A 13,566-nucleotide genomic window follows, 5' to 3' on the forward strand; every position below is an offset into this window, starting at 1 on the left:
CCTAGACCCTTTTTACTCTTAAGCCTTACACCACCACCTTGAGAGAGATGTCTTGTTCCCATTTTATGGGTGAGAAAAGTGAGTCTTGAAGAGGCAAGAAGTCACCTAAATTGACATAGCTGAGTATCAGAGCTAAATTTGGGCTGAGATCTCATTGTGGAGAGATCTGACTGTACTAAAGAATCTTTTCTTGTGGGAAGGACCCTTCTCCATGTGTGTCATTCTGATGTTTGGCCAGCAGTTTTGCATATTTATAATGGAAGAGCCTCACATCTGCTGAAGACCCTTGTTTTAATCTTGTCATTTCACTAACCCAACCATTGTGTTGTTTGTCAGGTGGCGTTCAACCAAAGCTGAAAGGCTGTTTTAATGAAAGTGTGATCATGGTGCTTTTTAAAAATTAAATATATGCAACCAATCTAATCACCTAAATTTATGTTGCTTGCTGTTAAATCTGGCAAGGAATTTGGCTGGGGAGAAGAGATAAATTCTGTGGCGGAGAGCTTCCCTCCTCCCTTCACTTTTTAATGTAAGCTCTGGCAGCATTAATTAAACGGGGGAGTTTAATGGTCAGATTTTACCTTCTGCAAAAATATTTTGTGAATCATAAATTTCTCCTGTATTGTTTGGTGCTGCTGGCCTGGAAGAAGGATTTGGCAGCACATTCTGGGACAGCTGACACCAAGTGATTAGCAAGCTGACTTCAGCTGCTGGCAGCCGGGTTCTAAAAGAACATGCTAATGTCCTCCATTTTGACATGCCGGTTGGACTTTTTTTTTTTTTTTTCCTGAAGAACTGGCTCTATTTATGATTCCATTTTTATCTTTTAAATGCCATGACAGATGGCAGATTCTTCAGCCAACTCTATTGCCAGGAAATGCAGAAAGCTTGAAAGCACCATGGTAATGGTGAAATCAGGCCGGGCAGGCACCCCACACAGATCTGAGAGTCATTCCCCAAATTTCATGAGACAGTGGTCATCTTGGCTGCATTTCCTCTCAGGAGGGGCATAATAAAGGGAATTAAACAAAATGGACCCACATAAGGAGCTGCCACCTCAACACCACTGGCTTCTTAAGCTTGACTGGATTCCATAATAGCAATGGCGCTATTGTTATAAAACTTGGAAATCTATTTGGAAGGTTTCTTCTGAGGGGGATGGTGTGGGCCATTTGCAAGATCATCTGGTCAACGTTTACAGGCACAAAGCGTTGCCCTTGTCGCACTGGTTCTGCTAGGCTTTTTTTTCTTTTGACTGGGAAGCCAACCAGGGCCCGTTCACCCCGTCTCTCACTCTCTCTGATAATGTTCTCCGCTTGTGAATAGTTTGCACTGTTACTTGTGAACGTGGGAAGATGTACTTGATCCAGTCACGTTGGGACATTGCATCCTTTTGGCCACTGGCTTGTTAGCTTTCTGTCCGTGCAGACAGCTGCCTGAGCGTCCCAGCTGGGAACACCGGCCTCAGGAAACATGCTTCTTATCTTAAATGGTCCCTAACCCACTCACCCTCATTCCCCTCTGACTGAGGGCAGACTGCTGATTTTCACTGTGGTCAGATGCCCGTCAGAGGCAGAGAGGAGTCTGAGATGGACTGCCTAGATCATGAGAAAACTTCAGTGGCCTCACACAGGTCACATGTATGTGGATAATGCAGCCACCTTGAGACTGAGCTTGGGGCACCCAGTTGGGCATTTTTGGAATTTAGTCTCCAGAGGAGAAAGTCAGAATCAGATACTCAACATGGCCACCTCTGATGCACCCCTGGCAGCCCCTGGGTCTCCTGCTTCACCTCCTTGCTCCTGATGGCTGTCTCTCCCCTTCTCTCCCATTTTCTTTTTCTTCCTTCTCCACCGGTATTTGACATGCCTACATGTTCTCTGGCTTAAGTCTGTGCTCAACTATAAATTGCTAATTTAAAACTCTCCAAAGAGCATGTTTTTACATAGACAGCCCTTTTATATTGTGGAAGAGGGCAAAGTTAAAAGCATGAAGTGTGTTTCTGGAGAGGTTACATGAAAATGGAGGCCTGAGAGGATGCCTAGTCTCCAATATTTACCTCTGCTCAGATAGACTCCAGGGAGGAAACATGACAGAGTTAACCAGAAAACAATAAAGTAAGGGCACAATTCCATGAAAAGCATCCCCTGAGAAACAGATCATGATTTTTGTACCTAAAAATGTGTATCACCTGATCTTTGATATTGTCAAGGTGACTAATAACTTAAAAGGTGAAGAGCATTCACAAATATTTTTTCTCAGGAGTGATTTTTTTTCTTCTTAAAAAATAATGGATTTTGCAAACACTCCATGATCCAGCAATGAAATTACCTATTTGCTTAGGATATATTTATCCAAACGTATTGTTTTGTTTTAAGGAAACTATGATTTTGTCCCATCTACAATTCTAAAGTTGATTCCATATTCTTGTTTGAGCTGTGGGGGGAAAAAAAAACAAACAGGTTGTATTCTTTACAAGTCAAGGTATGTGACTTGTCAAAAAATGTGTTTTATTTGGAGTATTTCACTTAGCAGTTTTAACTTTTTGGACAAGGATTCCTTTTCCATGCATCGCATCCTATTTTCCTGGTAGGCAGTCTTACCAGCTTGATAATTAGAAAGCTCAAAAATGTTAGCCTAGCCTTCAAAGCAAAATCTGTATCTGCCAAACTCATCTCCCTGTAACTTCTGGTCCAGCTGCTCTTGTCCCTGAGTCCTTTGCCTCAGGCAGGCTGGCAGACTCATCACGCTCACACAACCTGGTTTCATATTCCTTCATGTTCAACAGCAAAGCATCAGCCTTCTATCCCTGAAAGATAAGATACCTTTTGTAGAGAATAAAAAACTTGGTAGTCACTAATTTGTCAAATTCATAAAATAAATATAAACCCCATATCTTCTCTAATTTTAAAAAGAACCTCCAGAGAAAATTCTTTTATCATTCAGTGGTATGCACACTACAGTGTTTTAGGAGATTTTTACATCCGTGGAACATAAGAGTGTTTCTATCCCCCATGACTATTTCAGAACTGGTACGTGGGAAAAAAACAAATAGACACAATTCCATGATTGTTTTGAAGTACATTTCTTTGGCCAGTGGTGAATGTGTCAATTCCATTTGAGATTAGTGATTTCCTAACTTGTTGGAGTTTCAATAGCAGATTTTGTTGGCTTAATTTCATCATAGTCTCAATTGTCCTTTGTATAGAAATTACACATTGAAATGTTCTAAGGGTGATTTTGGTTAGTTTAATTTTGAGATTGTCGGTGTGGGTGGAATGTGATTTAGTGATCAATGTAATCAGAAGCACGCCGTGGTATCACAGAGCTTCAAGTGTAAGAAACATCTTGCTCAGCTTGGATTTGTGTCATTTCAGTTTTCTCTTCTAGGTCTGCAGTGATACTTAGGCACCACAACTCTTTCTTAGTGGATTGTTAAACCAGCAGTCACTAAAACGGCAAGAACAGAAGGTGTAGAGTCAGAGGACCTGGGTGTTAGTCCCAGTTCTGTCTCCTACCTGCCTTATGATCTGCCATGTTTATGAATCTTTCCACTCTAATTTTCTTTTCTTTAAAGCAGGGGAATAATCTTTGTCTAACACAACTCCCCCATATCTTATCATGGGCAAATGTGAAAACAAACAGAAAAATATGTGAATTGAGTGAATTAGCCAAATTCAGCCTACTCAGTACTTTATTGGATGGGCTTCCAATGATCAGCCTTAAGAACTGAGCCTATTAAAATCTCACAAAGAAAATACAATTGCAAAAGAGTCTGGGCTATGAAATTCCTATTTGGGGCAAGAAATGACACTAAGTATTGACAAGCCTGAGAAATATCATTGGCACAGTTAACCTGCCCCATCCCAGGAATCTACCATCCATGCTGCTGAGCAATACTTGGGGGGTTAGAATGGTCCATGTACACATTGTCTAGTGACTGGTTTAATGGATGGAATGGTGTCCTCCTGAAAGATCCACTCTTGAGCTTTCCTTCACATCCCAACACAATATGTCCTTGAGTAAAGGTGTGTATTGTTATCATTTCATTCCAATAGATGGTGACACAAGAATCCATGTTGAAGGCTGCCTTGCCTCTCTTTGCCAGATTCATCATCAGCAATGGACTTCAGACCAAGCCTGGGGTTTTTGAGATCACACTGGAGACTGTGGACACAGCCTTACCCGTGGTGACCAGGAACAAGGGGTTGAGACTGGTTGAAGGGGCCACGGGCCTGCTCTCCCCTGACCTCCTGCAGTTGACTGACCCTGACACTCCAGCCGAGAAGCTCACCTTTCTTCTGGCCCAGCTCCCACGGCATGGCCAGCTCTACCTGCGGGGGATGGCACTGATCCCACACAATTTCACTCAGCTGGACGTGGACAGCGGGCATGTGGCCTATCGGCACTTGGGAGGGGATTCTTGGACTGACCACTTCACTTTTGTGGCCACGGATGGGACGAACCATGGCTTTCTTGTGGATGGGAGAGTGTGGCAAGAACCTGTATCGTTCACCATCCAGGCAAGTATAACAAATACGCAGTTCATGGCCAGAGATAAGGAGAACACGACTTCCGGGACAACTGTTTCCTTTCCTTCCTTCTTTCATTCAAATGTGTAATGTGTGTCCATAGCATGCCAGGCACTAAGCAAAGCACCAAGCATGTTAATATGAACACAAAACAGATGTGCTGCCTGTGTACAAGATAATGACTGACCTTTGGAGTCAGTGGTAATACACAAAGGACCAAAATACATTTGGAGACAGACACCTAGGTTGGAATTTCTGCTTTCAGTGTTTTCAAAGCTGTGTGAACTAAAAAGAGTTTTTTGACTCTTCTGATTCTACAAAAAAACATGCCTTACAGCATTGTGGTAAGAATTACACAAGATAAGGTATCTAAGGTACTAGCATGTTGCCTGAAGTATGTTAGGTATTCAGTCTCTTATAATTGCTTTTATAATATCTAACTATACTTTTATAATGATGCTTATTGGCCTGTGTTATCTACTGGTGTTGTTGTCGTTCAGTTGCTAAGTCTTGTCAGACTTTTTGTGACCCCATGGACTGCAGCATGCCAGGCTCCTCTGTCCTCCACTATCTCCCGAAGTTTGCTCAAATCCATGTCCATTGAGTCAGTGATGTTATCTAACCATCTCATCCTCTGCCGTCCCCTTCTCCTCTTGCCTTCAGTCTTTCGCTGCATTAGGGTCTTTTCCAGTGAGTTGGTTCTTCACATCAGGCGGCCAAAGTATAGAACTTCAACTTCAGCATCTGTCTTTCCACTGAATAGTCAGGGTTGATTTCCTTTAGGATTGAGTGGTTTGATCTCTTTGCAGTCCAAGAGCATTTTAATGGTTAACTATAATTTTAATGGTTTTCAATTAAACACCCCAAAACTTATGAAGCTACATCAGTATTACCCATGTATTGATGAGAAAAATAATTATAGAAGCTACAATTTTAAAGTGTTAACTGTAGGTCAGACCCACTGTATATAAATCTCATTTAATATTCATAAAAATCCAATGAACTGAGTTTTATTGTCTCCATTTTATAGATGTTCAGAAGTTCAAAAATTAAACAATTTGGTCAAATGCACAGAAAGAGCTCCAGTCTTCCTGACCCCCATGCTGTGTCCTTTCTGTGGTACTGTGTTGCCACAGTTATGTTGACTGTTAAGATGATTCTTGGAGGGAATAATGTGTTTTTCTTTTTTTAGTCAAAACACATCAAGTATATTCTGGCTCTCAAAGCCTTGAATCCACTCTCCTTGGATACAGTTCACCCTTTTCTACATACTTCCACCAATAACATAAAAGATGTAAATCTGTCTTAATGCAGAATACATTCTGATTATGTAAAATAATAATAATTTTCCCTTGCTCTTTCATCTCTGTCTTAGTCAGGGATCTCCAGAGAAACAATCAATAGGATTATATAATTTATACACATATAAATGATAGAGAGAGGAAGAGAGAAAGACTGATTTCTGTTTAGGAATTGGCTCATGCAATTGTGGGGTCTGACACATTCCAAAATCTACGAGGCAGGCCAGCAGCCTGAAGATTTCGGAAGGAGTTGATGTTACAGTCTTGAGTCCAAAGGCAGTTTGGAGGCAGAATTCCTTCCTCTTCAAGAGACTTCAGTCTTTTTTTTTTTTTTTTTTTAAGGCCTTTAAACGATTGGATGAGGCCCACTCACATTATGGAGGGTAATCTGCTTTACTCAGAGTTTATTCTTTGAAATACTCATCAATCTAAAAAAAAAATGCCTTCACAGGAACATCTAGCTTGACCAAACATCCTGGCTAAATTGGCATGTAGAATTAACCATCACAGTCTTTATGTAAAGTGAGATCTGAGGATGAAAGTGGGGAGTTATGATAACACGGAGTAGATACAAGATGAATCTTTGACTAAAAGGAAGTCTAGAAAGTGGAATGAGATTATGATACACTGGGAGAAGAGAGAAGGTGTTGATATTATTGGTAGAGTATGTAAGAAATATCTTGTGCATAGTAAAGTTAATTTCTTTTTTTATTACATGTTTTAATTGTTGTTAGTTCCCTCCCACTCTTCAGTCAGTTCATATTTTTCTTGACTTCTGACTACGCCCAACCCCATGCTATGTAGAGAAATGTCATAGTACTACCCAACCTGGAATAATGTTCTGGTCTATCTGGAGAAGGAAATAGCAACCCACTCCAGTACTCTTGCCTGGAAAATCCCATGGATGGAGGAGCCTGGTGGGCTACAGTCCATGGGGTTGCAAAGAGTCAGACACGACTGAGCGACTTCTCTTCACTTCACTTCTATTTGGTTACAAATATGTAGGAAATGTCAATTCTGAATGCCTGTGTAAGAGTTCCCATCTATACTCCAGAACAGGGAGGGAAAAGGGGTTAGAGTTTGAAGAGAGTACCAGAACTTCAATCAGGTTTCTCCCAACAGCAAAAGTATCTTACAGAGTGTGGTTATTACAAGAGCCTTATCTCTTGAATTTGTAGAGTTAACTGATAGGGAATTATTGAATACTTGTTGCAAAAGTTTTTCATCAAAGTACGAGGTTTTTCTTGCCTTTTGTGTAAACAAAACAAACAAATAAAAAAACCTCAGAAGGAAAGCCTCAAACTTTCTCCCATAATTCCCCTGAACTTCCTGATGTCTCTGAGCAGGGAAGTCAAATAACTCAGGAACTGACTGTAATGTAGTCATTACCATCTGTAATGCAGAAGAGGTGAGCTCCTCAGTCTCTTGCTTTTAAGAGCTCTTTCTGGCAAGAAAATATGACATTGGCCACCACTGAGTGATGAATTAGGCCAAATGGTCAATACCAAAATCAGATTGATTATATTCTTTGCAGCCAAAGATGGAGAAACTCTATATAGTCAGTAAAAACAAGACTGGGAGCTGACTGTGGCTCAGATCATGAACTCCTTATTGCCAAATTCAGACTTAAATTGCAGAAAGTAGGGAAAACCACCGGAGAAGGCAATGGTACCCCACTCCAGTACTCTTGCCTGGAAAATCCCATGGATGGAAGAGCCTGGTGGGCTACAGTCCATGGGGTTGCTGGGAGTTGGACACGACTGAGTGACTTCATTTTCACTTTTCACTTTCATGCATTGGAGAAAGAAATGGCAACCCACTCCAGCGTTCTTGCCTGGAGAATCCCAGGGACGGGAGAGCCTGGTGGGCTACCATCTATGTGGTGGCACAGAGTCGGACACAACTGAAGCGACTTAGCAGCAGTAGCAGCAGCAGGGAAAACCACTAGATCGTTTGATTTAGGTATGACCTAAATCAAATCCCTTATGATTATATAGTAGAAGTGACAAATAGATTCAAAAGACTAGATCTGATAGAGTGCCTGAAGAACTATGGACAGAGGTTTGTGACATTGTATATGAGGCAGTGATCAAGACTATCCCCAACAAAAACAAATGCAAAAAGGCAAAATTGCTGTCTGAGGAGGCCTTATAAATAGCTGAGAAAAGAAAAGACACAAAAGGCAAAGTAGAAAAGGAAAGATATACCTATTTGAATGCAGAGTTTCAAAGAATAGCAAGGAGAGATAAGAAAGCCTTCCTCAGTGATCAATGCAAAGAAATAAAGGAAAACAATAGAATGGGAAAGACTAGAGATCTATTCAAGAAAATTAGAGATACCAAGGGAACATTTCATGCAAAGATGGGCAGAGTAAAGGACAGAAATGGTATGGACCTAACAGAAGCAAAAGATGTTAAGAAGAGGTGGCAAGAATACACAGAAGAACTATACAAAAATATCTTCATGACCCAGATAATCAGGGTGGTGTGATCACTCACCTGGAGCCAGACATCCTGGAATGTGAAGTCAAGTGGGCCTTAGTGGGCATCACTACAAACAAAGCTAGTGGAGGTGATGGAATTCCAGTTGAGCTCTTTCAAATCCTAAAAGCTGATGCTGTGAAAGTGCTGCACTCAATATGCCAGCAAATTTGGAAAACTCAGCAGTGGCCACAAGACTGGAAAAGGTCAGATTTCATTCCAATCCCAAAGAAAGGCAATGCCAAAGAATGCTCAAACAACTGCACAATTGCACTCATCTCACACACTAGCAAAGTAATGCTCAAAATTCTCCAAGCCAGGCTTCAATAGTACATGAACTGTGAACTTCCAGATGTTCAAGCTGGATTTAGAAAAGGCAGAGGAACTGGAGATCAAATTGCCAACATCCTCTGGATCATCAAAAAAGCAAGAGAGTTCCAAAAAAACATCTACTTCTGCTTTATTGACTATACCAAAGCCTTTGTGTGGATCACAACAAACTGGAAACTTCTGAAAGAGATGGGAATACCAGACCACATTACCTGCCTCCTGAGAAATCCTGCCTCCTTTACGTAGGTCAGGAAGCAACAGTTATAGCTGGACATGGAAAAACAAACTGGTTCCAAATTGGGAAAGGAGTACATCGAGGCTGTATACTGTCACCCTGCTTATTTAACTTATATGCAGAGTACATCATGAGAAACACGGGGCTGGATGAAGCACGAGCTGGAATCGAGATTGTCGGGAGAAATATCAATCAATAACCTCAGAGATGCAGATGACACCACCCTTATGGCAAAAAGTGAAGCAGATGATGAAAGTGAAAGAGGAGAGTGAAAAAGTTGGCTTAAAGCTCAACATTTAGAAAACTAAGATCATGGCATCTGGTCCCATCGCTTCATGGCAAATAGATGGGGAAACAATGGAAGCAGTGAGAGACTTTCTTGGGTTGAGGGGGGCTCCAAAATCACTGCAGATGGTGACTGTAGCCATGAAATTAGAAGACGCTTGCTCCTTGGAAGAAGAGCTACTAACCTAGACAGCATATTAAAAAAGAGAGATGTTACTTTGCCAACAAATGTCTGTCTAATTAAAACAGTGGTTTTTCCAGTAGTCATGTATGTATGTGAGAGTTGGACTATAAAGAAAGCTGAGTGCCGAAGAACTGATGCTTTTGAACTGTTGTGTTGGAGAATACTCTTGAGATTCCCTTGAACTGTAAGGAGATCCAACCAGTCCATCCTAAAGGAAATTAGTCCTGAATATTCATGGGAAGGACTGATACTGAAGCTGAAACTCTGATATTTTGGCCACCTGATGGGCTTACAAAATGGCCACTTCAGCTTACAAAATAATTGTTGTTAAAAAATTCATAAACTACAGAAAAGGTCTAGACAATAATTCATTATCCCACTGTGATCAGTGGCTTGCTTGCAGTCTTTTACTGAAATAAAAAAGAGATAATATTATATGTACTATTAAGCATATTACCTGTTTCCACTCATAAAAATTTCCACATGTCATTAAATCTTCCTTGATAACATAATTGATAAAGGCTGCATGGCACTCAATCTCAGGCAGAAATAATTTATAATTCCCCTGTAGGACTTCCAAGTTTTATGGAATTTGTTATTATTTGCTATTACAAATTATATTTTAATTAATAGTCATATATATATTCTTTGTCTATACATCTATTTCTGTAGGGTATACTCAAAAAGTAGAAATTTTGAATCACAATATATGCACATTATTAATATACATATATATCAAGTTTATCTCCAAAAGATTTTCACTAATTGGCATTCCTTCCAACAAAATATAAAAATGTCTATTTCTTCAAACATTTACCAATGTGAGGTGTGATTGCTTTTTTATTTAAAAAAGCAGATTGCCAACTTAACAGAAAAGTATTTCATTGTTAAAAAATTCCATATATAGAAATACTCAAAGTTATTTTTCCCCATCTGAAGATAAATGAACATATTTGTACACATGCTCCCAAAATTTTGTCTGTGTCTGTGTGAACATATATATGTATTTGTTTTGAACAAAAATGGTAGTTGTCTCCTATTCTGAAACTTTCTGATTTTTATTTTTTTATTGGTTAACATTGAATTGTGGGGCTTTTTTTTTGTTACTAATTTATCCTATCTCTTTTTCTTATCAACAGATGACTGGTAGTTTATTATATAAGCACACACACAAAATATATGGTCTTATTGTGAACACTCATTTTTTACTTTGCTAGAATTACAATAGTTTCATTTGGGGATAAAGTTAAGATTTGCATGATTAGAAATGAAGGGAACAAAGACTGTGTTTTTGTACCTGTTTTGTGGTATCAGTGATGAATTATGCTAATTCTGCCAAAAATATTCCCTCTGTAACTGATAAGAGTCATTTCTAATGATGCCATACCATATGCAAGTGAGGTCCTTTGTAGTGTCTGAACTTCTGTACCTCTTTCACTCATGAGTAATTGCCCATCACAGCCTTTACAAATTGAGTCTACCTGTTTGGTTACCTGGTTCTGTCTATCAATAAAACAAACACTCAATACCTATAGCTAAGCACCTTCCACTTTTTTTTACTGAAGTATTTTTATTGCTATTCAATATTTTTGCTATTTAAACCAAGACATGACAAAGAAAGTTTCAGTGTATTTGTAGACATTTATAGCATTGTTTCTGTAAATTATCAAACACTGGGAGAAGGGGGAAATGCTTTTGTAGAACTAATATTAAGTTTGCAATACAGTTCCTGGGTCAGTTTTAATGTATTCATCCAACAAGTATTTCTTGAGCTCCTGTAATGGTTGGGCATTTTGCCAGGTGCAGGGAATAGTTGAGGGGAAAAAAGACACCGTGTCTGCCCTCAGGGAGCTTAGGTCTAATGAGGGAGCCAGGCAGTGGGCAAATAAATAAAGCTGAGTCAAAGCTTCCAACAGAAAGTTAACCTCTCTTCTGGGCACTATGATATTTGCTGAAGATATTGCAAATGAGGTAGCTTTTAACAGAAGTTAACCAATGAGGAGGATAAGGAATCTGAAATTCAGGCGAGTTTGTCATTGTTGAACCATTTAAGCCCCCGTGTTGCTTGGGAATGAGAAGCCTTTGCTTAACATTGTGTATGATTATTGATCATTCAGGTGGACCAGTTGGACAAAGCGGCCCCCCGCGTCACACACTTGCATTCTCCTTCTCAAGTAGGGCTCTTGAAAAATGGTTGTTACGGGATTTACATCACCTCCCGCGTGTTGAAGGCATCAGACCCCGACACTGATGATAATCAGATCATCTTTAAGATTTTACGAGGCCCCCAACATGGGCATCTGGAGAACTCAACGACAGGTACTGCCTTCCTTAATCCTTGCTCATTTTATAATACTCAGTGGTTGGCAATCTAGAAGGTAATTTGTAATTAAGTTCAGGCCCATTTGGTAAATACTCCCCAAGGCTCACTGACAGATGCAGTTTATAAATCAGTATCCATGCTAAAGAGGATTTAAAGCTGAATTTTCCTAAATTCATCTTGAGTGGGAGAACTGGATACTGATACACAACTGTTTATTATGTATAACTTTTTTTTCAATAGCTAGATTGTAAGGTATTCACAGGAATACATTGTCAGGACCAAATTCATATTTGTGACCCATTTTCTTATATCATGAATTTCTGAGTGATGTAAGTTCATTAAAAACAATTTTTTGATGTAAGTTTTCTCTGAATTGTATGTTATTTCTACTTTATGAAGATAATGATCACAGGATGGCACAGAATTTTAGATTTTATTGCTAGATTTTCCTATTCACTGTTTTCATATTTAAGGTACAATGTTTGAAACAAAGTAATTTTAGTTAATTGGCTTTGAGTTTTAAGATGGTTACATTTTATTAATTTCTTTAAAAGATTTACTTTAAATATTTTAAAAGAGGAGTTTAAAAATAAAACACCCATAAATATTGTATCAGCTCTTATCTAATATTTTGTTTGATTACCAATGAAAATCATTTACTTTTTTTTTGTAGGTAAATTTATCCATGAGAAATTTAGCCAGAAGGACTTAAACAGTAAGACCATTCTTTACATCATAAACCCATCTTTGGAAGTAAATTCAGATACCATGGAATTTCAAGTCATGGATCCCACAGGGAACTCTGCCACTCCTCAATGGTAAATTTTTTGCTTATTTAATAGTCCTGCATTTAATGTCCAGAATGTATCTGATGAGGAAAGTAAAATGTTCTTTTTTAAACAGAATCTAAGAGGACAAATTGATACATGATTTCCCAAGCTCATAGAGTTTATTTTGGAAAGAGAAACTTCTATTGTTGCTGTTTAATCACTAAGTCCTGTCAACTCTTTTGCTTTCCCATGGACTGTAGCCCTCCAGGCTCCTTTGTCTGTGGGATTTCCAGGCTAGAATACTGGAGTGGATTTCCATTTTCTTCTCCAGGGGATCTTCCTGGATCAGGGATCAAACCTGTGTCTCCTGCATTGGCAGGCAGATTTACTACCACTGAGCCACTGGGGAAGTTCAAACTTCTGTTGCTGCTTGATAATCACAGAATATTTCCTTCTCCAGGGGATCTGCCCGACCCAGGGATTGAACCCAGGTCTCCCGCATTGCAGGCAGATGCTTTAACCTCTGAGCCACTAGGGAAGCAATAACAGAATATGGGAGTGTTAAAAAGTTTAGTTATTTGGGGCTGGGTCCTTCATTTTATGCATGCATTTACAAATGCACATCCTTTCACACCCACAGAGGTTTCTGTCTTGACAATTCACTGGTATCCAGGACTGGGCTTATAGGCTCATGTACAAATCATGCAGCAAGAGGTCACTCTAGGACTGTGTTAGGACCCACCGTTTCCTAAATCTAAATTTCTAAAATATCTAGAGAATGAAGGAGTCAAGAAAGGTTAGCAAAATATCTTCTCTTCCCCCCAAACCCAAGCAATTACTAGCGACTCCTTTTGTAAGTTAATAAAAGTAACATGGGTAAGGTGAAGACAGTGTAAAAGAGGAAAACAGACTTGGGGGAGGTATTAAGTAATACTTTGTAGTTGTGTCAAATATAGGACCCTCAGAAAAACCAGAGTATCAAATCCTCAAAATTAACCATATTAATAGACCATAATAATTTCACTTACCAGGTCACTATTCTAGATTTTTTTAAGGTACACCTTGAATAACAGCTATCAAATGATCCCAGAAATCACAATCCAGTTCTCCACGTTTTTTCTTTCTA

General features: G+C 39.4%; 1 protein-coding gene across 1 annotated transcript in view; it reads left to right on the top strand.

The window, feature by feature from the left end:
• FREM1 (FRAS1 related extracellular matrix 1) overlaps nt 1–13,566 on the top strand; it is a 273,665-nt gene that overhangs the window by 229,259 nt on the left and 30,840 nt on the right. The window contains exons 28-30 of the mRNA XM_055578036.1: nt 4,109–4,523; nt 11,465–11,666; nt 12,344–12,488. Of these exons, the coding sequence (XP_055434011.1) occupies nt 4,109–4,523; nt 11,465–11,666; nt 12,344–12,488 (762 nt within the window). The remainder of the gene's footprint in view (nt 1–4,108; nt 4,524–11,464; nt 11,667–12,343; nt 12,489–13,566) is intronic.

This window comes from Bubalus kerabau, chromosome 4 (assembly GCF_029407905.1).
Source record: "Bubalus kerabau isolate K-KA32 ecotype Philippines breed swamp buffalo chromosome 4, PCC_UOA_SB_1v2, whole genome shotgun sequence".
Classification (NCBI taxonomy): Eukaryota; Metazoa; Chordata; class Mammalia; order Artiodactyla; family Bovidae; genus Bubalus; species Bubalus kerabau.